The 27,972-nt window shown below is 68.4% G+C and overlaps 2 protein-coding genes across 2 annotated transcripts in view; one reads left to right on the top strand and one right to left on the bottom strand.

Moving 5' to 3' along the window:
- Positions 1-16,896, top strand: part of SPTB (spectrin beta, erythrocytic) — a 22,198-nt gene extending 5,302 nt beyond the window's left edge. The window contains exons 6-36 of the mRNA XM_063333362.1: positions 49-129; positions 220-335; positions 550-662; positions 746-933; positions 1,019-1,136; positions 1,831-1,989; positions 2,064-2,366; positions 2,541-2,691; positions 2,782-3,643; positions 3,723-3,860; positions 3,951-4,710; positions 4,808-5,010; positions 5,095-5,185; positions 5,257-5,403; positions 5,511-5,774; positions 5,973-6,188; positions 6,275-6,364; positions 6,466-6,741; positions 8,020-8,150; positions 8,428-8,632; positions 8,734-9,108; positions 9,193-9,437; positions 9,516-9,654; positions 9,734-9,818; positions 9,932-10,128; positions 10,253-10,362; positions 11,655-11,736; positions 14,547-14,716; positions 14,802-14,975; positions 15,052-15,094; positions 15,785-16,896. Coding sequence (XP_063189432.1) covers positions 49-129; positions 220-335; positions 550-662; positions 746-933; positions 1,019-1,136; positions 1,831-1,989; positions 2,064-2,366; positions 2,541-2,691; positions 2,782-3,643; positions 3,723-3,860; positions 3,951-4,710; positions 4,808-5,010; positions 5,095-5,185; positions 5,257-5,403; positions 5,511-5,774; positions 5,973-6,188; positions 6,275-6,364; positions 6,466-6,741; positions 8,020-8,150; positions 8,428-8,632; positions 8,734-9,108; positions 9,193-9,437; positions 9,516-9,654; positions 9,734-9,818; positions 9,932-10,128; positions 10,253-10,362; positions 11,655-11,736; positions 14,547-14,716; positions 14,802-14,975; positions 15,052-15,094; positions 15,785-15,961 — 6,409 coding nt within the window. The 3' untranslated portion in view covers positions 15,962-16,896. The remainder of the gene's footprint in view (positions 1-48; positions 130-219; positions 336-549; positions 663-745; positions 934-1,018; positions 1,137-1,830; positions 1,990-2,063; positions 2,367-2,540; positions 2,692-2,781; positions 3,644-3,722; positions 3,861-3,950; positions 4,711-4,807; positions 5,011-5,094; positions 5,186-5,256; positions 5,404-5,510; positions 5,775-5,972; positions 6,189-6,274; positions 6,365-6,465; positions 6,742-8,019; positions 8,151-8,427; positions 8,633-8,733; positions 9,109-9,192; positions 9,438-9,515; positions 9,655-9,733; positions 9,819-9,931; positions 10,129-10,252; positions 10,363-11,654; positions 11,737-14,546; positions 14,717-14,801; positions 14,976-15,051; positions 15,095-15,784) is intronic.
- On the bottom strand, positions 16,856-27,972 carry PLEKHG3 (pleckstrin homology and RhoGEF domain containing G3). The gene is made up of 17 exons (XM_063333470.1): positions 26,894-27,972; positions 26,104-26,423; positions 25,892-25,992; positions 25,712-25,781; positions 25,568-25,614; positions 25,349-25,499; positions 23,851-23,985; positions 23,556-23,738; positions 22,133-22,225; positions 21,952-22,038; positions 21,789-21,822; positions 21,599-21,706; positions 21,380-21,454; positions 21,216-21,254; positions 21,090-21,097; positions 20,787-20,981; positions 16,856-19,463 (listed from the first exon to the last, which is right to left on the bottom strand). Exons 1-17 carry the CDS (start codon positions 27,519-27,521, stop codon positions 17,823-17,825), a joined length of 3,915 nt encoding a protein of 1,304 aa, XP_063189540.1. The 5' UTR covers positions 27,522-27,972; the 3' UTR covers positions 16,856-17,822.

The raw sequence follows: 27,972 nt of genomic DNA, 5'->3' as shown, positions 1-27,972 counted from the left end.
GTCTGGGGGTGCCCGGAGGGTGACGGTGATGCCCTGTCCCCATCGCAGGTACCCCCACGTGAATGTCACCAACTTCACCTCCAGCTGGAAGGACGGACTGGCCTTCAATGCCCTCATCCACCGGCACAGGTAGGCAGCACGGTGGTGCCACCGGGGTGGCAGTGACACAGGGGGTGACACATGGTTGTGTGACGGCTGTCTCATGCTGTCTGTCCCCAGGCCCGAGCTGGTTGACTTCCAAAACCTGACCAAATCCAATGCCCGACACAACCTGGAGCACGCCTTCAGCGTGGCAGAGCGGCACCTGGGCATCACCCCACTCCTCGACCCTGAAGGTGAGGCTGCCGCTGCCCACCCTCCTGCCTCAGTTTCCCCATTACACCCTGGGATGTGCCCAGGCCCCCTGGAGGGACAGAGAGGCTTCCACCCCATGGAAGAAGGGTCTGGGTGGGAACAAGGCGGGGACCTCACAAGGCTGTGGTGGCCCATTGCCCCTGGGGTGATGCAGAGGTTGGGTCAGAACTGACGCCTCTCGCTCACGCCGGGCAGATGTCTTCACGGAGAACCCCGACGAGAAGTCCATCATCACCTATGTGGTGGCCTTCTACCACTACTTCTCCAAGATGAAGGTGCTGGAGGTGGAAGGCAGGCGTCTGGGCAAGGTAGGGAATGGCATTGGGGCTGGTGGGGGGGAGGGTTCTGCCAGGGTGCTGGCACCCGGTGCTCACCGCCATCCCCGCCACAGGTCATCGAGCACGCCAAGGAGACGGAGCGGATGATCGAGGGCTATGGGGGGCTGGCCTCCGACCTGCTCACCTGGATCGAGCAGACCATCGCCTCCCTCAACAGCCGCAGCTTCGCCAACTCGCTGGCCGGGGTGCAGCACCAGCTGCAAGCCTTCAGCACCTACCGCACCGTGGAGAAGCCCCCCAAGTAAGCGCCCCCGAGCCCCCTCCCGTGCCCGCGCGGTGGTGGTGAGCACCCATGGGTGCCCCGAGCTGAGCTCTCTCCGGGGCAGGTTTCAGGAGAAGGGCAACCTGGAGGTGCTGCTCTTCACCATCCAGTCGCGGATGCGAGCCAACAACCAGCGCGTCTACACCCCGCACGAGGGCCGCCTGGTCTCCGACATCAACCGGGTACGGGGCCCATCCTGACAGCCCGGCCGTGCGCCGTGCCGCGGGGACACGTGGCTGCTCCCGTGGCACCCTGTGACCTGGGGGCAGCTCTTCCCCTGGTATCCCAGGGGGCTTTGCTCCCCAAGATGTCCTGGGGCAGGTCAGGGATGTCCTGGGGCAAGTCGGGTCCATCTTGGGGCAAGTCAGGTCCATCCCAGGGCAATTCCAGATCCATCCCAGGGCAGTTCAGGTCCATCTCAGGGCAGACTGGGTCTGTTCTAGAGCAAGCCAGGTCCATTTCTTGGGGGCAGGTTGTGTCCATCTGTTGGGGGCAGGTTGGGTTCATCTCTTGGGGGCAGGTTGGGTCCATCTCTTGGGGTATGTTTGGGCCATCTCTTGGGGGCAGGTTGCGTCCATCTCTTGGGGGCAGGTTGGGTCCATCTCTTGGGGTATGTTTGGGCCATCTCTTGGGGGCAGGTTGGGGCCATCTCTTGGGGGTCAGTTGGGTTCATCTCCTGGGGCAGTTCAAGTCCATCCCAGGACACACTGGGTCCATCCAGGGGCAGGTCATGTCCATCCCAGGGCAGGTTGGGTTCCTGTAGCCATGCTTCTTCACCAGTGGGTCACATTGGGGTTCACCAGCAGACCAAGACATGGGTGGGTGGGGGGACATGGGACACAGATGCCACCCATGTCCGGTGCCACCTTCCCCCAGGCCTGGGAGCAGCTGGAGAAAGCGGAGCACGAGCGGGAGCTGGCGCTGCGCAACGAGCTCATCCGGCAGGAGAAGCTGGAGCAGCTGGCACGGCGCTTCGACCGCAAAGCGGCCATGCGGGAGGCGTGGCTGAGCGAGAACCAGCGCCTGGTGGCCCAGGTGAGACAGGGGACACACACCTGGGGACCAGGGTGCCCTGCCGGACCCTCACCGTGGGCTTTGTGTTGGGGCAGGACAACTTTGGCCAGGACCTGTCGGCGGTGGAGGCGGCCAAGAAGAAGCACGAGGCCATCGAGACAGACACGGCCGCCTACAAGGAGCGGGTGCAGGCCATCGAGGCGGTGGCAAAGGAGCTGGAGGTGGAGGGCTACCACGACATCCAGCGCATCAAGGCGCGCAAGGACAACATCCTGCGGCTCTGGGAGCAGCTCCTGGAGCTGCTGGCTGCCCGGCGCCAGCGCCTGGAGATGAACCTCGCCCTGCAGCACCTCTTCCAGGAGATGCTCCACAGCATCGACTGGATGGATGAGGTCAAGGTGAGCCGTGGGGTGCCACCACGGGTGGGGTGCCTCAGTCCCACCAGGCAAAACGTTGGTGGGACCCACCTGGAGAGGCAGATGAGATGCTGGGGTGCTGGCGGCGGCTTTTGGGTGTCGGTGGGTGCCGTCTGCCGGAGCTGGTGGTGGGTGACGGCTGGGACTCTCCTGCAGGTGCAGTTGGCATCGCCGGAATCCGGGAAGCACCTTCTGGAGGCGGAGGAGCTGCTGCAGACCCACCGGCTGCTGGAGCGGGACATGGCCCTGCAGGCAGAGAAGACACGCGCCATCAGCGCCGCTGCCCTACGCTTCGCCGACGCCGAGGGTAGGTGCGCCGGGACGCACCGGGACCGCGGCACGGCTGGGGGAAGCCGGGACGCCCCGCTGATGGGCGCCCACCATGTTTCCCGACCAGGCTACCGTCCCTGCGATCCCAAAGTCATCCGGGATCGCGTGAGCCACCTGGAGATGTGCCGTCGGGAGCTGCAGGCGCTGGCGGCCCGGAGGAGAGCCTTGCTGGAGCAATCCCGGTCCCTCTGGACCTGCCTGTGGGAGCTGGATGAGGCGGAAGGCTGGATCAAGGAGCAGGAGCAGCTCTACTCCTCCCTGGATTTCGGGAAGGACCTGCCGGGTGTCCTGGTGCTCCAGCGCCGCCACGCCGCCTTCGAGGCCGAGTTGCGGAGCCGGGGCGAGCGGCTGGAGCGGGCGCTGGCGGCGGGCAAGGGGCTGGCGGGGCCGGGGGCGGCGCAGCTGCGGGAGCGGGGGGCGGTGGTGAAGGGGTTGTGGGGGCAACTGGAGGAGCTGGCGGCTTTCCGCCGGCGCGGCTTACGGGAGGCCGAGGGCTTCTTCCAGTTCCAGGCGGAGGCGGAGGAGCTGGCGGAGGGACTGCGGGACGCTCGGCGGCGGGCGGGCAGCCAGGAGCTGGGGCAGGATGAGTCCCGCACCCGCGCCTTGCTGCGGCAGCACCAGGAGCTGCTGGAGGAGTTGGCGGCCGCCCAGGAGCAGCTGGAAGGGTTGACCCGACAAGTCGAGGGCTTCCCCCCGGAGCTGCAAGCCAGCCCCGAGGCGCAGAGCCGGCTGGCGGCCCTGCGGGAGCTGCACGCCGAGGTGGCCGCCCTGGCCGAGCGGCGGGGCCGGCAGCTGCAGGACGCCCTCGACCTCTACACCGTTTTCGGGGAGAGCGACGCCTGCCACCTCTGGATGGGGGCCAAGGAGACCTGGCTGGGGCAGCCGGAGGTCCCTCAGGCGCTGGAGGACCTGGACGTGGCGCAGCACAGGTAGGGGCTCCGGCGGGTGGCGGCGCAGCCGTGCTGTGTCCTGAAGTGTGGCCCGTTCTCAGCCTGGCCGTCCCCACAGGATGGATGGGCTGGAGCAGGAGATGGCCACCGTGGCTTCCCAGATCGCCGCCGTCAACCAGGCAGCCGATGGCCTGCTGGCCAGCGGGCACCCCCGCAGCCCCCAGGTGCGGCAGTGCCAGGAGCAGCTCAATGAGAGGTAACGGCGGCGGGCGACGCCGGGGCGAGTGGGCGATGCCGGGTCACCGCCATCCGCATCCCCCCGCCGTCACCCCCCTCCCTCCCGCAGGTGGGACCGGTTCAGGGAGCTGGCGGCCCAGCGTGGCCGGGCGGTGGGCTCGGCTCTGCGCCTCCTCAACTACCGTCTGGAGTGCCAGGAGACCCGGCAATGGCTGCAGGGCAAAGCCCAGGTGGTCAAAGCCACCGCCGAGCTGGGACGGGACCTGGCGGGCATCCTGGCCACCCAACGCAAGCTCTACGGCATCGAGCGGGAGTTGGCGGTCGCCAAGGACCGCCTGGCCGCCCTGCGTTCCCAGGCCGACCGCCTGGCCGAGGAACGGCCCGAGGTGGCCGGGGAGGTGGCTGAGCGGCTGGCGGCGGCGACAGCCGCCTGGGAAGAGCTGCAGGAGGCTCTGAGAGAGCGGGCAGCCTCCATGGGGGAAGCCGGGCAGCTCCGGAGCTTTTTGCAGGACCTGGATGACTTCCAAGCTTGGCTCTTCGGTGCTCAGAAAGCCGTGGCGGCCACCGACGACATGCCGGCGTCTTTGTCAGAGGCGGAGGAGCTGCTGCAGGGCCACGAGGCCGCCCGGCGAGACGCGGAAGAGCACGCGGCCGCCTTCACCGCCTTGGTGGAGGCAGGGGAGAGGGTGGTGGGGGAGCAGGAGGACCCGCAGTACGAGGGGCTGCGGCAGCGTCTGCGCGGCGTGGAGGTGGGCTGGGCCGCCCTGGGCAGGATGGCGGAGACCCGGCACCGCTTCCTCACCCAGTGCCGCAGCTTCCAGGAGTTCCTCCGCGACGCCAAGCAGGCGGAGATCCTCCTCGCCAACCAGGTGGGTGACCGAGGTGGGTCTCGGGGCGGGGAGTGGTTCCGTGGCTCATGGGCCACCCCAAAAAGGTGCCGACCTCCCTGCCGTGTCCCCCCACCAGGAGTACACGCTGGCACACCTGGAGCTGCCTGCCACGCTGGAGGGCTCGGCTGCCGCCCTGCGCCGCTTCCAGGAGTTCCGCGCCGGCATGGAGAGCAGCGCCGAGAAGGTCCCTGAAGTGGTCGCCGGCGGCACCAAGCTGGTGGCCGAGGGCAACATCTTTGCTGAGAAGATCGCCGAGAAGTGCCAGGCCCTCCAGGAGCGGTGAGTGCGGCGAGGGGCCGGCGGGTGGGCGGGCGGTGGGCGGGCAGCGGGGCTAATGCCGCCCATCTCTGGTTGCCCTGGCAGGCACGGAGCCGTCGTGGCCAAGGCGGAGGAGGCGGCGGGTTTGCTGCAAGACAACCACGAGCTGCAGACCTTCCTGCAGAGCTGCCGGGAGGTAGGGACACGGCACGGCCGGCGGCGCTGGGAGGTCTCCACCAGCCGAGCTTTGACACGCTTTTCCCGCAGTTCGACGCCTGGGTGGAGGAGAAGATGCTGACGGCACAGGACGTCGCCTTCGGCGGAGCCCGCGGCCTCCACAGCAAGTGGCAGAAGCACCAGGCGTTCATGGCCGAGCTGGCATCCAACCAGGGCTGGCTGGAGAAGATTGAGACGGTGGGTGCCGGCACCGCTGCCTGGAATCTCCCGGCTGGGTGGGATGTCCTTGTGCCAGGGTGGAGCCGCGCCGTGGCGGCCACCGACCTCTTGGGTGTTGCTGGCAGGAAGGGAAGGAGCTGGCGAGCCGCAAGCCGCAGTACGGCGAGGTGGTGACGCGGCGGCTGGAGGAGCTGCGCCGGCGCTGGGACGCGCTGCGCGGCGCCGCCGAGGAGAAGGGCCGGCAGCTCTTCGAGGCCAATCGCTCGGCGCTGTACGCCCAGAGCTACGAGGAGCTGGAGAGCTGGCTGGGGCGGGCGAAGGAGGAGCTGCGCGCCGCCGAGCAGGCCAAGGACCTCACCGCCACCAACCTGCTGCTGAAGAGGTTGAAGGTGGGTGGTGGCGCCGCCAGCCGAGCGGCTGGGTGGGTGGCGGGGTGGTGGCACGTCACCTTTTCCTTTCGGTAGGGGCTTGCTGCCCCTGGTTTGGGGTCTGAGGTGCCACGTTATGTCCCCAAACGGGGCGGGATGGTGCCTTGGGGGTGACCGGCCCAGCTCTGCCCCCCAGCTCGCGCGGCTTTTCCCCACCAGAGACTGGAAGAGCAAGTGGGAGCACGTATGAAGGAGCTGGAGGAGCTGGAGTGGCAGAGTCCCCCCCCTGCCGGGGACATGCCGGACGCTGACGGGCACGAGCAGAGGCTCCGGCAGCGATTCCTCGAACTGCTGGAGCCGCTGGAGAGGAGGAGGAAGGAGCTGGAAACCGCCAAGGCCATGTACCAGCTCGGGCGGGATCTGGAGGATGAGACGGTGAGCATCCTCGCCGTGGCAGGGTCCGGCGAGCCGGGGGCACCCGTGGGTGCCATGTGGGGCTCAACTGGTTCTCCCGCCCGCAGCTGTGGGTGCAGGAGCGGCTGCCCCTGGCGAGGTCGACGGAGCACGGCACTGACCTCCCGAGCGTGCAGCGCCTGGCCAAGAGGAACGAGGTGAGCCCGGGTGCAGCGGTGGCACCCGCCGCCCCGGCTGGTCCCTTGGGGCCACCCATCCCACGGGTGAGCCCGGCCGTGACCATCCGTGTCGCCGGCAGACGCTGCAGAAGGAGCTGGGGGGCCATGCCCCCCGCCTGGCCGAGGTGCTGAGCCGGGGGGAGGCGGCGGTGAGCGGCGCCCAGCCAAGCCCGGAGCTGGAGAAGCGGGTGCGGGAGCTGAAGGGGCTGTGGGAGACGCTGCAGGCGGAGGTGGCCGCCCGGCACCGGCGGCTGCGGGAGGCCGGCGAGGCGCAGCAGTACTACCTGGACGCCGGCGAGGCCGAGGCCTGGGTCAGCGAGCAGGAGCTCTTCATGGGAGCTGAGGAGAAGCCGAAGGTGAGGGGTGGCTCCCTGGGGTGTCCCTGTGTCCTGGGGGGGGATCTGTGCCGTGATGGGACATCCTGTGTCAACCCGGACCGTGCCACGCTGTGCTGTTAAACATAGAGTCATAGAATGGTTTGGGCGGGAAGGGACCTTAAAGGCCACCCAGTGCCACCCCCTGCCCTGGGCAGGGACACCTCCCACCAGCCCAGGTTGCTCCAAGCCCCGTCCAACCTGCCCTTGAACCCCTCCAGGGATGGGGCAGCCACAGCTTCTCTGGGCAACCTGGGCCAGGGGCTCACCACCCTCACAGCCAAGAATTTCTTCCCCAGATCTCATCCAAATCTCCCCTCTTGCAGTGGAAAACCCTTCCCCCTCGTCCCACGGCTCCCCTCCCTGATCCAGAGTCTCTCCCCAGCTTTCCTGGAGCCCCTTGAGGGACTGGAAGGGGCTGGAAGGTCTCCGCAGAGCCTTCTCTTCTCCAGGCTGAACCCCCCCAGCTCTCTCAGCCTTATCCTCCCAGCAGAGGGGCTCCAGCCCTCCCAGCTTCTTTGCTAAACCTCACCCTGTACCGTGCCGTTACACGCCACCCCGTGCCATCCTGTGCCATTATTAAATGGCATCCACCCCATGCCACGCCAGCGCATGGCACGTCATGCCATGTCACACTGTGCTATAGCACACCGTCCATCCCATGCCATGTTGCGTCGTCATATGCCATGCCATGACACACCATCCCATGCTAGGCCGTGCCATTATGTGCTGTGCCATGCCACCCTATGCCATGCCATTATAGGTCATCCCATGCCATGCCTCATCATTACATGGCACGCTGTGCCATGCCAGGTCATCCTGTGCCATGCCATGCTTGACCATTGCTATGTCATTGTGTGCCATGCTTCCTGTGCCAAGCCGTGCCATTACACGCCACGCCATGCCATGCCACCCCATGCCATGCCACGCCACCCCACCCCATGCCACCCCGTCCCATGCCACCCCATGCCATGCCACGCCACCCCACCCCATGCCATGCCACACCATGTCACCCAATGCCATGCTACCCCATGCTGCCCCACCCCATGCCATGCCACCCCATGCCATACCAAGCCATGCCACCTCATGCCACCCCACCCCACCCCATGCCATGCCATGCCCCACTGAGCTCACCATTGCTCCCCGCTGCATGGGATGGAGGCAGAACGTGCCCATAGGGTGGGCACTGGGGACGGACCCCCGTCCCCGTCCCATGGCCACGCGGGGTGCTGATGGGCACTGGTGTCTGCCATGGCGCAGGACGAGGAGAGCGGCTTGGTGATGCTGAAGAGACACGTGCGGCAGCAGCGGTCCATCGAGGACTATGGCCAAACCATCAAGGAGCTGGCGGGGAGGGCTCAGCAGCTGCTCTCCGCCGGCCACCCTGAGGGGTAGGTGCCACCACCGCGTGTCCCCCGTCCCTCGGGGCGGCCCCATGCCCTCAGCACCAGGGTGGGGGGGTGGTTTGGCTGGAGCGCCGGTGGCGTTGCCTGCCCTGGCTGGGTGGCACTGCCCCGGCTGTGGCAGGGAGGTGGTGGCCAAGGGACACGGGGAGCGCAGAGTGGGGTCCCTCCCCCAAAAAAAACCCCCCTAGTTGACAAGAGGGATGGGTCGGGGACATCTTTTCCCGGGTGAGAACTGGGGTGTCTGTGTGCCGGGGCCACGCAGGGAGCAGATCATCCGGCTGCAGGGCCAGGTGGACAAGCACTACGCCGGGCTGAAGGAGGCGGCCGAGGAGCGCCGCCGGCGCCTGGAGAACATGTCCCACCTCTTCCAGCTGAAGCGGGAGGTGGAGGACCTGGAGCAGTGGATCGCCGAGCGCGACGTGGTCGCCTCCTCCCAGGAGATGGGGCAGGACCTGGACCACGTCACGGTGAGGATGCTGGGCCGGGGTGGGCACAGTGGTGCCGGCGTGTGGTTTTTAGGGGGGCGGGGAGCAAACTGGATTCTTCTCTCTCCCCCACCCCCCTGCAGCTCCTGCGGGAGAAGTTTCGGGAGTTCGCACGGGAGACGGGCAGCGTGGGGCAGGAACGCGTGGACCGGGTGAACCTGACAATCGAGGACCTTATCGACGCCGGGCACGTGGAGGCGGCCACCATGGCCGAGTGGAAGGACGGGCTGAACGAGAGCTGGGCCGACCTCCTGGAGCTGATCGACACCCGCATGCAGCTCCTCGCCGCCTCCTACGACCTGCACAAGTACTTCTACGACGGCGCCGAGCTGCTGGCCCTCATCGCCGCCCGCTGCCAGGAGCTGCCCCAGGACCTGGGTGAAGACGCCGGCACGGTGGAGGCTTTCCACCGCATGCACAGCGCCTTCGAGCGCGACCTCCAGCTGCTGGAGACGCAGGTGAGGATGCATCCCTGAGGGGCGGCGGGGCTGCCCGGTGCTGCCATCACCCATACTCAGCATCCCCCACGTTCTCTGGCTCAGGTGCAGCAGTTTCGGGAGACGGCGGCGCGCCTGCAGACCGCCTACGCCGGGGAGAAGGCGGCTGGCATCCAGGAGCAGGAGCAGGAGGTGGCCCGAGCCCTGCGGGCGCTGCTGGAGGCGTGCAGCGGGCGGCGGGCACGGCTGGTGGACACGGCTGACAAGCATCGCTTCTTCAGCATGGCGCGGGATCTGCTCTCCTGGATGGAGAGCACCGTCCGGCAGATCGAGACGCAGGAGAAACCCAGGTACGGCTGCGCCCGGGCGGGCTCCCAGTGCCGTTTACCGGGAGCCAGCACCCATGCCACTAACCTCTCTGTCCCCAGGGACGTCTCCTCGGTGGAGCTGCTCATGAAGTACCACCAGGGCATCAGGGCCGAGGTGGACGCCCGGAGCAAGAACTTCACCACCTGCATTGAGCTGGGCAAGAAGCTTCTGCAGCGCAAGCACCAGGACTCGCCGGAGGTGAGGGCAGTGGGGACGGGGCGGGGGGACGGCGGGGACGGTGCCACCGGGGCCACCCCGTGACGGCGTCCCCTCGTAGATCAAGACGAAGCTGGTGGAGCTGGTGGAGAAGAGGAAGGCCATGATGGAGATGTGGGAGCAGCGCTGGGAGCGGCTGCGGCTGTGTGAGTGTGCCGGCGGTGCTGGGGTGGGGGGACACACACCGTGGCTCGGCCGGTGAAGGGGGGTGGTGGCGGCGGTGGCAGGGGATTGAGCGCCGCCCGTCCCTGCCCTGCAGTGCTGGAGGTGTGCCAGTTCTCCCGGGACGCCTCGGTGGCCGAGTCGTGGCTCATAGCGCAGGAGCCTTACCTGGCCAGCAGCGACTACGGGCAGACGGTGGACGCGGTGGAGAAGCTGCTCAAGCGGCACGAAGCCTTCGAGAAGTCCTCGGCCACCTGGGAGGAGCGCATCGCCGCCCTGAGGAAGCTGACGACGGTGAGGAAGGCTCAGCCTCTGGATGGGCACGGCCCATCCCGGCTCGCCCTCTGCTTGCCCTGCCTCAGTTTCCCCACCCTGCGTCCCCACCAGCACCTAACGCCTTCGTCCCCTTTCCCGGCAGCTGGAGCTCCTGGGCGAGCGGACGCTGCGTGAGGGGCTGGCGCAGGATGGGGTGACGCGTTCCGAGGCTCCCGACTACCGCCTGGATCTGGATGGAGAGCTGGAAGCCGGGTAAGAGAGGCCGGTGGCATCCCGGGGCCACCATCTCCAGTCCTGTTCAATATATTCATCAATGACCTGGACGAGGGGACAGAGCGCACCCTCAGCAAGTGTCCTGATGACACAGTTTGGGGGGGGTGGCTGACACCCCAGAAGGCCGTGCCGCCATCCAGAGAGACCTGGACAGGCTGGAGATCTGGGCAAAGAGGAACCTTATGAAATTCAACCAGGGCAAGCGCAGGGTGCTGCACCTGGGGAGGAATAACCCCCCGCACCAGGACAGGTTGGGGGTGACCTGCTGGAGAGCAGCTCGGTGGGAAGAGACCTGGGAGTCCTGGGGGACAACGGGATGCCCATGAGCCAGCAATGGGCCCTTGTGGCCAAGAAGGCCAATGGCATCCTGGGGGGCATCAAGAAGTGTGGCCAGCAGGTGGAGGGAGGTCATCCTCCCCCTCTGCTCTGCCCTGGGGAGGGCACAGCTGGAGCGCTGTGTCCAGTTCTGGGCTCCCCGGGTCAAGAGGGACAGGGAACTGCTGGAGAGGGGACAGCAAAGGGCTACCAAGATGCTGAGGGGACGGGAACATCTCTCTGATGAAGATTTGGGTCTCTTCAGTCTGGAAAAAAGACGGCTGAGGGGGGACCTTATCAAGGCTTGTAAATACTGAAAGGGGGGGTGTCAGGAGGATGGGGCCAGGCTCTTCTCAGTGGTGCCCAGGGACAGGACAAGAGGTAACGGGCACAAACTTGACCACGGGAAGTTCCATCTGGACACGAGGAGGAACTTCTTTGCTGTGAGGGTGGCAGAGCCCTGGCACAGGCTGCCCAGAGAGGTGGGGGAGTCTCCGTCTCTGGAGACATTCAAACCCGCCTGGACGCGTTCCTGTGTCCCCTGCTCTGGGTGACCCTGCTCTGGCAGGGGGCTGGAGGGGATGATCTCCAGAGGGCCCTTCCGACCCCCACCATTCTGTGAGTCTGTGACCTCGGGCAAGGGGCAGCCTGTGGTGGCCAGCCAGCTCCTGAGCATCATTTCCAGCATCCCCCTTCTCAAAGCATTAAGGGTTTTTTTTTAGCAATTTGCCCTTTCGGAGCAGTAAATGGATGCGGGTGAAGAGCAGGGGTGAAGGTCGAGCTCTGCCGCGCCGGGGCTTTCATCCCTCTGGGGGGTGGGGGGATGGGAGAGGAGCGGCCATTCCCAGCTCCCTGCGGGACCGCGGTTGCGTTTCCCCAACAAGCTGGCTGGGAGGGGGGTTTCGGGGGTGCCAGGCTCTGCCGGGGACACTGAGCAGGCCACCCCCCCGCCGCAGGTCCGAGGAGGAGGAAGAGGAGAAGACGAAGGGCACGACCACACAGGACACCTCCGCGCCCGCCACTGACGGACCAGAGCCGGTCAGTTCTTGAGTTTAGTTTTCTCCCTCCCCGGCAGCAAAAAAAAAAAAAAAATGTCCCCGCATGTCCCACAGGCTCCTGGCAGACCCCGTGACCGTCACCGCGGCATGCCGATGGCTCCCCACCCCCCCCAGCCCTTGCCTTGTTCCTTGCCTTGAGTTGAATAAATGCTAAATGACCCCCAAAAAGGCCGGGCGGGCAAGTGGGTGCTGCACCTTCCCCTTCGCCCCGGCTCCTGGGGTGGCCGGGGTGGGGGTCCCTGCGGTGGCTTGGAGCAGCCAGGCTTGGGCCACCCGTGGGTGCGCGGGTGTCTGTGGGATTGGAGCAGCAGCCGGAGCTGGAGTATTTGCCCCGGGACGGGCAGATCCCGGGCGCCATCCTCTGCTGTCGGCGGAGGGACAATCCCATGGGGACACCGCACGGCACCGGCCATGTGGCACCCGGCTTTCTGAGCACCCAGCTTCGGGAATGGGGCTGGCTCTGCCCCGGCACGGAGGGGACATCGGGCAGAGCTGGACATGGACACACAGGACATGGCCCTTGGGGCGTCGCCATCCCTTGGGCATCGTCAGCCCGTGGGGATGTCACCCTGCAAGGCATCATCACCCCGTGGGGATGTCACCCTGCAAAGCATCGTCACCCCAAGGGGCATCATCACTCCAGGAGACATCGTCACTCCAGGAGACACCACCACTATATGGGACATCATCACCCTGTGGGCTGTTGTCACCCCGTGGGGCATTGTCACCTCAGGGGGCATCGTCATCCTACAAGGCATCAGCACCCCGTAGGGCATCATTACCCCACAGGGCATCATTGCCCCTCGGGGCATCGTCACCCCACGGAGCATTGCCACCCTTGGGCGCCATCACCCTGTGCGCCAGCCACCCTGTGCTCACTGCCAGCCCCCCTGCTCCTCCTGCCCGCTCGGGGACACCATTGCTCTCTGCTTGCTCCTCCTGCCTGGGGACAGGAACCCTTTCTGCCTCTTCTGCCTGCTCGGGGACACAGGCATCTTCTGGCTCCCTGGGGACAGGGTCCCCCTCTGCCTGCTTGGGGACATCGACATCTTCTGGCTCCCTGGGGACAGGGTCCCACTACCTGCTTGGGGACATTGGCATCTTCTGGCTCCCTGGGGACAGGGTCCCCCTTTGCCTGCTTGGGGATATTGGCATCTTCTGGCTCCCTGGGGACAGGGTCCTCCTCTGCCTGCTTGGGGACATCGGCATCTTCTGGCTCCCTGGGGACAGGGTCCCACTACCTGCTTGGGGACATTGGCATCTTCTGGCTCCTTGGGGACAGGGTCCCCCTCTGCCTGCTTGGGAACATTGGCATCTTCTGGCTCCCTGGGGACAGGGTCCCACTACCTGCTTGGGGACATTGGCATCTTCTGGCTCCTTGGGGACAGGGTCCTCCTTTGCCTGCTTGGGGACATCGGCATCTTCTGGCTCCCTGGGGACAGGGTCCTCCTCTGCCTGCTTGGGGACATTGGCATCTTCTGGCTCCTTGGGGACAGGGTCCCCCTCTGCCTGCTTGGGGACATTGGCATCTTCTGGCTCCTTGGGGACAGGGTCCTCCTCTGCCTGCTTGGGGACATTGGCATCTTCTGGCTCCCTGGGGACAGGGTCCCACTACCTGCTTGGGGACATTGGCATCTTCTGGCTCCTTGGGGACAGGGTCCCCCTCTGCCTGCTTGGGGACATCGGCATCTTCTGGCTCCCTGGGGACAGGGTCCCACTACCTGCTTGGGGACATTGGCATCTTCTGGCTCCTTGGGGACAGGGTCCCCCTTTGCCTGCTTGGGGACATCGGCATCTTCTGGCTCCCTGGGGACAGGGTCCTCCTCTGCCTGCTTGGGGACATTGGCATCTTCTGGCTCCTTGGGGACAGGGTCCCCCTCTGCCTGCTTGGGGACATTGGCATCTTCTGGCTCCTTGGGGACAGGGTCCTCCTCTGCCTGCGTGGAGATATTGGCATCTTCTGGCTCCCTGGGGACAGGGTCCCACTACCTGCTTGGGGACATTGGCATCTTCTGGCTCCTTGGGGACAGGGTCCTCCTCTGCCTGCTTGGGGACACTGGCATCTTCTGGCTCCCTGGGGCCAGGAGCCCCCTCTCTCTGCATGGGGACAAGTTACTGCCTGCTTGCTTGGGGACACCATCCCTCTCTGCCTGCCCGCCTGGGGACACGGTCACCTCCAGGCTTCCAAGGCCAGCGTCCCTCCTCCCATCCCTCACGGTGGGACACACCACGGGACCTCCCCGTCCCCCCGTGGTGACAGCAGACACAGCCGTGCAGGGCCGGGGCTGTCCCCGAGCGCAGGAGGAGGGCACGGGCACCCCGGGATCGCCACCCCCCGGCCCTGTGGCACCCGTCTGCTGCCACCGGGCGGCCATCCCATCCCACCACGGCCCCCGACTGGACCCAGTCTGCCCTCTGGCATCCCCCACTGTCCCCAAGCCCCCTGGGTGACAACCCCAGGGTGGCTCAGCCCCCCCCATCTCAAACCGGGGGGGAGCCCTGGCACCGCGCTGAGCCCGGGGTGTGTGTCCTGGGGCTGCACCGTGTCCCAGCCACTCACTGGTGTCCTCCCAGTAGCCACCAGCTCCCATGTGCCGGAGCTGCTGGGGTCACTGTCACCGAGAGCTGACCCACCCCTGGCTGGCACCCACCACCAGGCCACCTGCTTGGGGACCACGAGCCCCCGCTGGGGACAGGGTTGCCACCGTGGGCAGGGACAGGACCTCAGGATGTGGCTTTTGGTGGCGGGCGGTGACACGGCGGTGTAACGGGGCTGTTGCTTTGCGGCAGCTGGCGCGGACGATGAGCAACGAGAAGCCGGTGTCACCGAGCCCACGGCCACCGCGGGAGGAGCCGGAGGAGCCGGCCACGTTGCCGGCCCGTGCCAGCAGTGTCCAGCTGGAGGGCTACCTCGGCCGCAAACACGACCTGGAGGCAGCCACCAAACGGGCGTCCAACCGGTAGGCGCGGTGGCTGTGGCGGCGGCGGCGGTGGCGGCGGGCGGTGCGGGCGCGCGGCGCGGTGACGTTGGCAGTGTGGCGGCAGGTCGTGGAGCACGCGGTACTGCGTGCTGCGGGGCGGCCAGCTCGCCTTCTTCAAGGATGCCAAGAGCCGGGCGTTGGGGCTACCGTGCCACGGCGAAGAGCCCCTGGGGCTACGGGACGCCCTCTGCGAGGTGGCCGCCGGCTACAAGAAGAAGAAGCACGTCTTCAAACTCAGGTGAGGCGCCAGCGTGGGGTGGGCGGCGTGGCACAGGGTGACACACGCCTCACTGCCACCCGCCCTCCGTCCCCAGGCTCAGCAATGGCAGCGAGTGGCTCTTCCATGGCAAGGATGAGGTGAGGGGGGACACGGGGGGACACGGGGTGGCCAGGGGGACACAGGGGTGAGGCTGGAGATGCCCAGGAGGGGACAGAGGGGACCAGCGGTGCCCAGGAGGGAACCCGGGTGGCTGGTGGTGGCCAGGGGGACACACAGAGTGGCCAATGGTACCCAGGGGGACAGAGAGTGGCTGGTGGTTCCCGGGGGACACAGGGGGGATTAGCAGTGCCCAGGGGGACACGGGGTGGCCAGGAGTGCCTGTGGGGATGTGGGGTGGCTGGCAGTGGCCAGGGGGACACAGGGTGGCCAGTGGGACATGGCGGGGCTAGAGATGCCCAGGGGGATGCAGAGGGGACCAGCGGTACCCGGTGGGGGACGGGGATGGGACACACAGGGTGACCTGTAGTGCCCAGTGGCACGGCCAGGGGTGCTGTGGGGACATGGTGGGGGACAGGGGGTGCCCAGGTGGACATGGGGTGGCCAGGGGTGCCATGAGGACATGGTGGGGAGATACCAATGCCCAGGGGTCCATGGGCGCCATGAGGACACGGTGAGGGGCTGGCGGTGCCCAGGGGGACGCATGTACCTGGGGAAGATGTGGGGCAGCTGGCATCACCCGGAGGGACACGTGGTGGCCGGGAAAGTGCCGGGGGGGGGGGGGGGGGGGGCCGGGGGAGCCCCCCCTGAGGCGGTGGCCGTGCCCGCAGGAGGAGCTGCAGGCCTGGCTGCAGGGGTTGAGCGTGGCGATAACCGAGTGCGGGGGCAGCCGGGGGAAGGCGCAGAGCCTGCCCCTGCCCCTGCCCCCCGCCCCGGCCCCCCCGGAACCCCCCCTGCCCCGCAAGGACAAGGAGAAACGGTTCAGCTTCTTCCCAAAAAAGAAATAACCCCCTCCTTTGAGGGGAGGGGAGGGGGGGGGAACCCCGCGCCCCGGGGTCACGGCGGCGGTGCCCGCGGCCACGCGTGCGCAGGGACACGCGTGTGCGTGTGGCTATAGGTCCCGGCGGGTCTATGGGGCAGGCGACGGGCTTCACGCGCGGGCAGGAGCCGGACAGTCCCCGTATAAGGGACAGGGTGTACGTCCATGTCCGCATATACGGTGGCACGTAGAGGAGCCTGCCCCCCCCCCCGGCTCCGTGTGCGCCAAACACGCGTGTGCGCCAAACACGCGTGTGCACATGTGTATATATATATATTTGTATTTATATATATACATCCATTTCCATGCCTAAGGGTATCACACACCGACGCGGAGGTGAGCGCAGACGGACACCCGCCTCCCCGTGTCCGTGCCCCATGTGCGCCCAGGGGTGCGCGCGGCCCCCCCACCGCACACACACACACACACACACACACACGTGTGTCCCTGCACGCACACGCCCGCACACGCGTGTCCCCGCATGCAGGTGCACTCCCCCCCGCCCCCAGCTCCGCACGCACGGCCACACGCGTGCATGCCCCACACGCGTGCATGCCCCCCCACACCCCCTGGCACCCAGCACCCACACAGGGGGCTGCTGGGGGGTGACCCCCCCCCCCCCCGCCCCCCGAAGCCATAACCCACCCCCTCCCCAGCGCGTGGGTGCAGAGGGGGCACCCCCGGCCCCTGCGGGCACCAACCAAAGAGCGTCGGCACGGGGGGCACCGTGCCCCCCACCGGCACTGATGGGGTTGTGGGGACACCCCCCCCCCCTCCCCGTGCCCCACAGCCAGGACGAGCCACCCCGGGGCTGGGGCGGGGGGCCGGGGGGGGAGCGTGGGCCACCAGAGAGGAACTTTTGGTTCAGTTTGGGGTTTTTTTCTAATAAAGATGTGAAAGCCAGCTGGGCGCAGTGCTGGGTGCCGGGGTGGGGGGTGAGTGTCCATGGGGTGTCCCTGTGGGCTGGGGGGCCACGGGGTGCCCCTTCTCCCAGGTGGGTTGGAGGTCCACAGGGTGCTCCTTCTCCTGGGTGAGCCAGTGGGGAGTCCATGGGGTGCCCCTGCTCCCAGGTGAGCTGGAGGTCCATGGTGCCCCCCCCTTCTCCTGGGCAGGTTGGGGGTCCCCAGGGTGTCCCTTCTTCCAAGCAAGTTGGGGTGTCCGTGGGGTGCCCCATCTCCTGGGCAGGTTGGGAGTCTGCAGGGTGCTCCTTCTCCCGGGTGAGCTGGAGGTCCCCATGGGGGACCCCTTCTCCTGGGCAGGGTGAGGGTCCCCAGGGTGCTCTTTCTCCTAGGTCAGCTGGAGGTCCACAGGGTGCTCCTTCTCCTCGGTGAGCTGGGCCTCCATGGGGTGTCCCTGGGCAAGTTGGGGGTCCATGGGGTGCCCCTTCTTCCAGGTAGGTTGGAGGTCCACAGTGTGCTCCTTCCCCTGGGTGAGATGGGGCTCCATAGTGTGCCCCTCCTTACAGGTCGGTGGGAGGCCCATGGGGTGCCCCTTCTCCTGGGCAGGTTGGAGGTCCATAGGGTGCTCCTTCTCCCGGGTGAGCTGGAGGTCCCCATGGGGGACCCCTTCTCCTGGGCAGGGTGAGGTTCCCCAGGGTGCTCTTTCTCCTGGGTCAACTGGGGAGCCATGGGATGCCCCTTCTTCCAAGTAGGTTGGAGGTCCACAGGGTGCTCCTTCTCCTGGGTGAGCTGGAGGTCCATGGGCTGTCCCTGGGCAGGTTGCGGGTCCACGGGGTGCCCCTCCTTCCAGGTAGGCTGGAGGTCCATGGGGTGCCCCTTCTCCTGGGCAGGTTGGGGGTCCGCGGGACGCCCCTTCTCCCCATCGCCCACCTAGCTGGCGGCGTCGAGGGTCTGAAATTTCTGCCGCAGGTCCCTGACGAGGCCGGGGCGAGGGGGCTCGGGGGGCTCGGGGCTGTCGGGGGGCTCGGGGCACCTCCGCCGGTACTCCTCGGAGGCCTGGTAGGCTTTGCAGCGCTCCACCACCGCCTTCAAGCAGATCTTCTCCCGGGTGGTGGGCGAGCGGATCTGTACGTAGGTGGGGGGCTCGGCGGGGACCGGCAGCCGCTCCAGCACCAGCACCCGCTGCCCGGGACCCAGGGGGGCCTCCGCCGCCACCCACAGCGCCCCATCGCTACCGTGTCGCGCCGGCACCATCCCGGGGGTGCCGGGACCCCCACCCGCCTCCGCGCTCCGGCTGCGGCCACTGCCCCGCTCCTTCTCAGCCGGCCGGCCCCCCCGGCACGGCCCCTCGGGTGCCGAGCGGCTGCGGCTGACCGGCGGTGGCCGCGGGCCACCGAACCGGGCACGAAGCTCCCGCACGTCGGGCCAAGCGAAGGGCTCGGCCCCGCCGGGGCTCGGGGGGCTGCGGGGGGCCGCCGGGGAGGGGGACACCGCCAGCGCCCCATCCCGCGGCATGGCCACCGAAGGGGTGGTGGCACACGGGTCGCCCTGCTCTGGGGGTGCCGGGGCGCACCGGGCACCGGCGCGGCGGCTCTTGATGCGGAGGCTGTACTGCCGCGCCAGCTGGTACACCTTGGTGCCGGGGTGCGGGGGGGTCAGCAGCAGCCGCGGCGGCGGCTCGGCCGGTGGCACCTCGCCGGTGGCACCCAGGTCGTCCTCCTCCAGGATGAGCAGCGGTTCGGGGGGCTGCAGCCCGTTCTCCCGGCACGGCTCCTCCGGCAACGCCTCGGTGCCCACCGGTGCGGGTTGGGTGGGGGGCTCGGGGCTCGTCGGGGGCCGGGGGAGGCCGTTGAGGCGGCAGACGGAGCTTCGCACCAGCCCCTTGGGGATGAAGGACAAGCTCTCGCGGCGGCGGACGCTGAAGCCGGCGTCCCGGTGCTCGGCGTGGCCGTAGTAGCTCTTGATCTTGTCGAGGAGCAGGCGATCCCGGCTGGAGAGCAGCGATTCCCGGCGGGCTCCGGCCAGCGGTTCGGGCGAGGGGACGGTGCTACGGGACCCCCCGGGTTCCGTGACCTCCGGCGGGGGGCCACCGTCCAGGCTGAGGGCGCTGCCGCTGCGGCTGGCCAGCCGCCCCCCCGGCCCCTCCAGCGCCAGGCTGCTGCGGCGGGAGAAGCTGCCGCCGCCGCCGAAGCGCTCGGCGATGACGCTGGCCTGGTCCAGCACCGAGGGCGGCAGGATGCTGCCACCACCTCCTTCTCCTTCTTCTTCCTCCTCCTCTTCTTCCTCCTCACTGCTCAGCCCCTGCAAACCCTCCACAGCGCGCTCCGGTTCCCCCTCCCCGCCAGGCAGTACCGGTGCCGGGGTCCCTGCCGAGGAGGGGGTTTCGGGTGCCCCCGGCCCCTCGGGGCGCTCCCCGGCGCTGCCGGCCTGCAGAGTGGGGGGCGGGTGGGTGCTGGGTCCCTGGGGACCCCCAGGCGGGGGCTGCGGGGCCGCACTGACCTTCTCACAGCTCCCCGGCCCCCAGCTGCTCGGCCGCTTGGGTGCCTCCGGCGTCGGTGGGTGACCCCCAGCCTGGGCAAGAGAAAAAGTGGCGGGTCACAGGCTGCGGGGGGACACCCCGGCTGCTCCGAGCAGGACCGCTGCCGGGGGCCGGTCCCGGCCAAGCCACGGCTGAGGATCCCGCAGCAGCCCAGGAGCAATAAGGGGTACCCTGGGAGCGATGTGGGGTGCCCCGGGAGCGATGTGGGGTGCCTGGGAGCAATATGGGGTGCCCCGCGAGTGATGTTCAGTGCCCCAGGAGCGATGTGGGGTGCCCAAGGAACGATGCTGGGTGCCCCGTGAGTGATACAGGGTGCCCTGGGAGCAACATGGGGTGCTCTGAAAGCGATACAGGGTGCCCCAGAAGTGATGCTGGGTGCCCCGGGAGTGATGTGGGGTGCCTGGGAAGAATATTGGGTACCCCACAAGTGATATTCAGTGCCCCAGGAGTGATGCGGGTGCCCAGGAACAATATGGGGTGCCCCGGGAGTGATGCTGGGTGCCCTGGGAGCGATATGGGGTGCTCTGAAAGTGATATAGGGTGCCCAGAAGTGATGCGGGATGCCCTGCGAGCAACATGGGGTGCCCCAGGAGTGATGCGGGGTGCCCTGGGAACAATATGGGGTGCCTTGGAAGTGATGCTGGGTGACCCGGGAGTGATACAGGGTGCCCTGAAGGTGATACAGGGTGCCCCAGGAGCGATGCTGGGTGCCCTGGGAGTGATGTGGGGTGCCCTGGGAACAATATGGGGTGCCCCACGAGTGATGCTCAATGCCCTGGGAACAATATGGGGTGCCTCGGGAGTGATGCTGGGTGCCCTGGGAGTGATGTGGGGTGCCCCAGGAACAATATGGGGTGCCCCAGGAGTGATGCTCAGTGCCCCAGGAGCGATGTGGGGTGCCTGGGAGCAATATGGGGTGCCCGGGATCAATATAGGGTGCCCCACGAGTGATGCTGGGTGCCCTGGGAGTGATGCTGGGTGCCCTGGGAGCAATATGGGGTGCCCCACAAGTGATGTTCAGTGCCCCAGGAGCGATGTGTGGTGCCCAAGGAACGATGCTGGGTGCCCCGGGAGCGATGTGGGTGCTCTGAAAGTGATAGAGGGTGCCCCAGAAGTGATGCGGGATGCCCTGCGAGCAACATGGGGTGCCCCAGGAGTGATGCGGGGTGCCCTGGGAACAATATGGGATGCCTGGGAAGAATATGGGGTACCCCAGGAGTGATGCTGGGGGCCCCAAGAGTGATGTGGGGTGCCCCGGGAGTGATGTAGGATGCTGCTGGAGTGATGTGGGGTGCCTTGGGTAGCACTAGGCAGTGGGTGCCCTCCCTGGGGTCTGGGGGGGCCGGAGCGTGTACCTGCTCCTCCTGGGGTTCCGCCGGCAGGTCCCTGCCCCCGGGCAGCTCCCCCTGGCAGTCCTTGCCCAAAGCCTCCTCCTCCTCTTCCTCCTCCTCCTCCTCTTCCTCCTCCACCACTCCCTCAGCCGCCGTCCAGGCTCTGGCGTGCTGGGGGGGCTCCCCCGCCTCCAGGAGAGCCCCGTCGCTGCCGGCGTGCTGCTCGGGGGTGAGCACCGGGCTCAGTGCCCCCCCACCCCAGCAAGCGGCGTGCCAGGGTTGGGGGGGCACCGGGGCACCCCAACCCACCCCGAGCCCCGGCCTTACCTTCAGCCCTGCCGGCCGGGAGAGAGAAATGTGGAGATTAGTGGGATGCAACACCCAAAATGCCCCCCCCCAGCCCCCAGCCCCCCTCTGCCCGCCCCGCCGGTGCCAGCGGCGGTGCCAGCTCACCTTGCTCGCCCAGCTGCCGCAGGATCTGCTTGGCAGGCTCTGCAGGGAGAAGGCGGGCATGCAAATTGGGCGACGGTGGCATCGTCCCCACGTCCCCCAGCCTCACCAGCATCCCCAGCCCCCCACCCCAGCGAGGGTCCCCCGCTCCCCGCCGGCATCCGCACCCGACTGCCTGCGCCCCGTGTGCCCGTGCAGTCGGTCCGGCAGCGTCTCCGCGCGGTCCCGGGGCTGGAAGGGCTCTGGGGGGACAGGGACACCCGTCAGCGCTGGCACCCGGTGCCCACTGTCCCCGCGGGCATCAGGGTGAGCCAGCCACAGCTTCACCCCCCCCTGCAGAAGGGATGGCGGCGGTGGCGGGGATGCCGGGGATGCGCGGCGCTCACCAGACTGCCGGCGGCACTGGCGTGGCTCGGCGGCGGCGTCGCCCACGGGCTGGCAGGACCAGCTCTTCTTCAGGCGCTCGGGGCTGCAGCGGGGCAGGCGAGGGGGGTCTGCGGGCACAGGGGGTGACGCTGGGGGGTGGGGGGACAGGCGAGGGCAGGCAGGGGACCGCGGGACACCGGCGGCACTCACAGAACAAGTCCATCTCCAGGATGGCTTCCTTAGCCTGGGATGGAAGAAGGATGGAGAGAGGGGGAGGGTGAGGCTGGGGTGCAGCCGCCCCCCACCTCGCTGTGCCGGGGGCGGAGGGGGTGTCCCCGGTGCCAGCGTGGTGCCCGTCCCCCTCCGCCCTCACCTTTTGGGGGACGATGGCGTGGTGGTTCTCCAGGATCAGCCGCTTGATGTGGTGGGTCCACACGCGCTTCTCCTCCACGCTCTTGGCCTGGCGGGGGGTGGGAGGGGGGGGAATAGGGAGGGTGGTGAGGCCAGGCCGGGGGGGGGTCCTTAGGGTGCCCCCCCACCCCGTGCCCCCCTACCTGCAGGCTGTGCTGCTGCTTGCCGTGCTTGTAGTGAGCCAGGCTGAAGCAGAGCGAGTCCCGCGTGCTCTCGATCAGCATCAGTGAGGAGCACTGCGGGGAGAGGCCGTCAGCCCCCAGGCGCCCCCCCAGGCCCCCCAGCCCCGGCACCCCCCAGTCCTCCCCCGGACCCCCCCTATCCCTGGCATCCTCTGGTCCCCCCCCCATCCCCGGCACCCCCCAGCCCCCCATCCTTGGCAACACCCCAAGCCCCCCATCCCCGGCGCATCCCAGACCCCCCATCCCTGGCACCCCCCGGACCCCCCATCCTCAGCATCTTCCCAAGCCCTCCCATCCCTGGCAGCCCCAGGGTCCCCCATCCCTGGCACCCCCCACCACGTCCCCCCCATTCCTGACACCCCCCAATCCTCCCATCGCCAGCAGCTACTGGTCCTACCATCCCCGGCACCCCTGGGCTCCCTATCCCCAGTGTCCCCCTGGACCCCCTATCCCTGGCACCCTTCAGCCCCCCACATCCTCAGCACCCCCTTGGACTCCCCATCCCCAGCACTCCCCCAAGCCCCCCGTCCCCAGCACCCTCCAGGCCCCACATCCCCAGCATCCCCCAGTCCCACCACCCCCGGTAACCCCAAGACCTCCATCCCCAGCACCCCCTGGGTCCCCCATCCCCGGCACTCCCCGGACCCCCCATCCCCAGCATCACCCCAAGCCCCCCCATCTGGGGCACCCCTGGGGTCCCCCATCCCCAGAACCCCCCCAGCCGGCCCATCCCTGACACCCCCAGGCTCCCCATTCCCACTACCCCCCCCGGACCCCCTATCCCCAGCACCCCCCGGTCCTCCCACCCCTGGCACGCCCCAGGTCCCCAATCCTGGCACCCCCAGTCCCTCCCATCCCCAGCACCTCCCACTTCCCCATCCCTGGCACCCCCCAGGCCCACCATTCCTGGCACCCCCTGGGTCCCCCATCCCTGGCACAATCCCAGATCCTCATTCCCAGCACCCCCAGTCCCCCCATTCCCAGGACCCCCCAGTCACCCCATCCCTGGCACCCCCCAGGTCCCTATTCCCGGTATCCCCAGTCCCCTCCACCCCCAACACCCCCCAGTCACCCCATCCCTGGCACCCCCCAGGTCCCCATTCCCGGTATCCCCAGTCCCCTCCATCCCCAACACCCCCCAGTCCCCCCATCCCTGGCACCCCCCAGGTCCCCATTCCCGGTATCCCCAGTCCCCTCCATCCCTAACACCCCCCAGTCCCCCCATCCCTGGCACCCCCCAGGTCCCCATTCCCTGTATCCCCAGTCCCCTCCATCCCCAACAACCCCAGTCCCCCCATCCCTGGCACCCCCCAGGTCCCCATTCCCAGCACGCCCCCTCCCCCCGTCCCTGGCACCCCCAGTCCCCCCCATCCCCGGCACCCACCGGGATGTGGCTCTTGTAGACGTAGTGGTCGCCGCGGCGCTTGGTGATGAGGAGGGTCTTGTCGAAGAGGAAGACGGCGCGCTCGTGGCGCACCCGCTGCACCCGGAAGGTGCCCTCCAGCACCAGCTCCCCGTAACTAGTCAGGTCCGGCCCCTTCCAGCCCAGCAGCAGCGACTGGATCTCCTGCGCCGGTTCCCCGGGGACGGCTGCGTCAGGACATCCGCCGTGCCACCGGCACCCGCCCGCTGCCACCCGCCGCGCCGCCGGTGCCACCCGCCGCGCCGCCGGCGCCCACCTGCTGGCGGATGGCGTGCTCGTGCTTGCGCTTCATGTCGTTGATGTACCAGGCGACGCAGGTCATGGTGTCGATGGCCTCCAGCACCACCTCGTAGTCCTCCCCCGACTTGTGCTCAAAGTGCTTGGCGATCTCCTGCCGGCAAAGGAGGCGGCGTCGGGGCAGCGCCAATGGGGCTGCCGTGCCCGGTGCCGGGAATGTGCCATGCCGGGGGACCGGTTTGTGCCAGGGATGGGTGCCCGTGCCATGCCAGGGGACCAGCCGTGCCAGGAAGATGTGCTGTGCCGTGCCATGCCAGGGGACCAGCCGTGCCAGGGATGGGTGCCTGTGCCATGACAGGGAACCAGCTGTGCCAGAGAAGGGTGACAGTGCCATGCCAAGGGACCAGCTGTGCCAGGGATGGGTGCCCGTGCCACGCCAGGGGACCAGCCGTGCCAGAGATGGGCGCTTGTCCCATGACAGGGAAGCAGGCTGTGCCAGGGATGGGTGCCCGTGCCATGCCAGAGGACCAGGCTGTGCCAGGGATGGATGCCTGTGCCATGGCAGGGGACCAGCTGTGCCAGGAAGATGTGCCATGACAGGTGCCTGGACTGTGCCGGGTGCCTGGACTGTGCCGTGGAATTGTGCCATGCCAGGTGCCTGCACCCTGCCACGTGCCAGGCTGTGCCAAGTGCCTGTGCCATGCCATGAGCTCGGACTACACCGGGTGCCCATGCAATGCCAGGGGACCTGGCTGTGCCAGGGAGTTGTGCCGTGCCACATCGGCTGCCTGAACTGTGCCATGCCAGGGAACTGTGCCACTCCTGAACTCATTCTCTGCCACAACCCTGTGCCATGGCAGGCACCGAGACCGTGCCGGGTCCCGGTAAGCTGTCGGGTGCCCACACCATGCCGCATCCATGTGCCACAGCAAGTGCCCAGACCATGGTGGGTGCCGGTGCCCTGCTGGGTGCCCACACCATGACACATCCCCATGTCATGCCATTCACCGAGACCATGCTGGGTGCCAGTACCCTGCCAGGTGCCCGTGCCATGCCAGGCACCCAGACTATGCCAGATACAGGTACCCTGCCAGCTGCCCACACCATGTCACATCTCTGTGCCACAGCAGGCATCCAGACGGTGCCGGGTACCAGTACCCTGCTGGTTGCCCACACCACGCCGTGCCACATCCCTGTGCCATGCCATGCATCCAGATGATGCCGGGTGCCGGTACCCTGATGGCTGCCTATGCCATGCCACATCCCCACGCCATGCCAGGCACCCAGACTGTGATGGTTGCCAGTACCCTGCTGGCTGCCAACGCTGTGCCACATCCCTGTGCCATGCCAGGCACACAGACCATGCTGGGTACCGGCACCCTGCCGGCTGCCCACACCATGCCACGTCCCTGTGCCATGCCATACCATGCACCCAGACCGTACTGGCTGCCAGTACCCTGCCGGTTGCCCGTGCCATGCCATGCCACATGCCCACCCCGCGCCAGGCGCCGACTCACCTGGAGCAGGAGGTGGTACTTGAGGATCCTCTGGACGGGCTTGAGCAGGTACGCACCGAGGGGCAGCGCGTGCCGCAGCCGCTCCTGGCACTCGCGCAGGAACCGAGCCTGGGCCTTGCTCCTCATGCACTCGGCCAGCGCCGCCACCGAGCTGCGGGCACGGAGCGGGCTCAGCCCCCTGTCCGTCCCCCCGCCACCCGCCCGCGCCCCCCCACTCACCTGGGGTAGTTGTTGCAGTATTGGGTGTAAATGGCGAATTCCTGGCTCTGCGGGCAGGGAGGGGGGAGCGCGGTGAGAGCCCGGCACGGCCCCCGCGCCCCCCCCCCCCCCAACTCCGGTGCCCCCCAACATGCCCGTCCTTACCCGGGTGACGAAGCAGACAGCCACGGCCACGGGATCGCTGGCGCAGCTCTCCAGGTTTTGCAGCAGGGTGCTGGCGGGGGGGACAGAAGGGACGGGGTGACAGCAGCCCCCCACCACCGCTACGGGATGGGGTGGCACCGACCGTGCCACCCTCCCCATGGTGGCACCGGCAGCACCCACCTGCTGAGCTCGTAGATGTCCTCGATGTTGCCGAAAAGGGCGCTGACCTGCTCCGGCCGCAGCACCGGCTCCTCCGCGTCGATGATTTTGCCCAGGTAGCCCTGCCGGGCACCCGCGGTTGGTGGCGGTGGCACCGGTGCGAGCAGCCAGACCCCCCCCAAAAACCCCATCCGAGGGGGTTTTCCGTCATCCCCCCCTCCCCCAGCGCTCACCTCCACGATGCTGCGGAGATCCCGGGCGTAGGTGCGCTCCGACTCCACGATCTCCAGCACCACCCGCCCCAGGTAGCTGGGCTCCGTCCCGGGGCTACCAAAAGGTGCCAGGGGGTGCCCACCACGGGCCGCCGGCCACCCCCCGGGGGAAGCGTTGTTGTTGCTGTTGCGCAGCCCCTCGGCCCACGGCTCGGCCCCGCCATCCGCCGGCTCCTCCATGGCACGGCCGGGCTCCGGCACCGCGCTCAGGGCAGGGTGCTGCGGGCAGGCGGGCACCGGCATGCCGGCATCCCCCGGCACCGACGGGGCACGGGGTGGGTCTGTGGGGGGGGGAGAGCAGCGTGGTTAGGGGGGGTGCGGACATCCCCCGAGGTCCAGGCAGCGTTTGGGGCCAAGGGGGGGTCAGACCCTCCACCACGAAGACCCCCGGGGTTGACCTGATGGCCAAACCCTCCAGGCTGGGGGGGGGCACCAGCACCCCTAAACGCCAAAAATCCCCGGCTACGGATCAGCCGGGGCAGGATACGACCCCGCCAGATCCTGGCACAGCCCACCAAGGCCTCCCGCCCACAGAGGTCCTCAAATTTGGGAGTTCACCCCCCCTTCCCTTACCCCAGAGCCGGGCGATGCGCCCCAGCAGCCGGTGGCCATGCTCCCCGAAGAGGAGGTGGCCTGGTGGCACCATCGCCATGGCTGTGCCGAGCCCCCACCCGCTGGCACCCCGCGCCGGGGCCGTGCGTCACCGCCGCGCCCGCGGGACACCTTCCCGGTGAGCTCAGCGCCGGCTCACCCTTCCGCACGTCCGGTGCTGCCGGCCGCTCCCCAGGCAGCACCGGGATCCTCCCGTGCCCCCGAAACCACTCGGTGCCACCGAAACCGCTCGGTGACACCGACCTGGTTGGGCCACTGGAAAACGGGCCGCCAGCGGCAAAGCGAGGGCTCAGCGCCGGGATTTTTGGCAGAGGACCAGTTTGCGGCAGGGCATGGAGCCCGCTCACCCCGGCGGGTGGGTGGCCCTGGGGACGGTGACCTTCAGCCGGGCCACGTGCTGGCGGTGGGGCCGCCCCGAGCCCCTCGGCACTGAGGGTGCCGGCACCCAACCGGTCAGGCCGGTTGCCGCCAGCTCCTCCCCGCGCCCGCCGTGCCGCATGGCCGCCCTCCCGCCGCCGCCCTCCCCATGGCTTATCCCGCTCAAGCCAGGAGCCCCCCCAAAAACCCCACGGCAATGCCCCCCAAGCGGGGACCAGCCCCACATCCCCAGGCTGTGCCCGGGTCCCCACTTGCCAGCGCTGCTGTGGGGCACCCCCCCAGCACCCCGGCTCCGGGTGATTTGGGGAGCAGCCCCCCCCACCAAACCCCAAATGCTTCAGCCTTCCCCTGGCCCCACGGCCACCTTGGCCAGGAGAGACCAGCCCCATGGGCACCCTGACACCAGGGGGGGCACCCAGCCCCACAGCCACCCCATGCTGCCAGGGACACCGGGGCCAGGAGACCCCCTTCGCCACCCATGACTGGGGACACCCGGGTGGCACTGGGGGGGCAGACAGGGGCACAGCTCGCCCCCTGCCCCGCACAGTGAGGGGGGGGACACGGCGTCCCGGTGCCTGTGGTGGGTCCCCCACGTGATGCCCGGCCGGGGATTTGCGGCCACCGCGGCTCGTCCCTGCAGGCCGCCCCCGGCTGCCCTAATCCGCTCAGCGCGCCGGGATTACGGCGCCGGCCCCCGCGTCACAGGGACGGCGGCCACTCGCCTCGGCCCCCCGGCCACCGCCGACCCACCCCACCGGCTCTTACAGGGGGGGTTTATCCTCTTACCCCCCCAGCGCCGCCACAGTGGGCACGCGGCTGGCCAGAGCCCCCGGGCTCCCG

This window comes from Chroicocephalus ridibundus, chromosome 4 (assembly GCF_963924245.1).
Source record: "Chroicocephalus ridibundus chromosome 4, bChrRid1.1, whole genome shotgun sequence".
Classification (NCBI taxonomy): Eukaryota; Metazoa; Chordata; class Aves; order Charadriiformes; family Laridae; genus Chroicocephalus; species Chroicocephalus ridibundus.
Note: the sequence above shows the minus strand (reverse complement) of the source record. Positions and strands in the feature narration are given on the sequence as shown.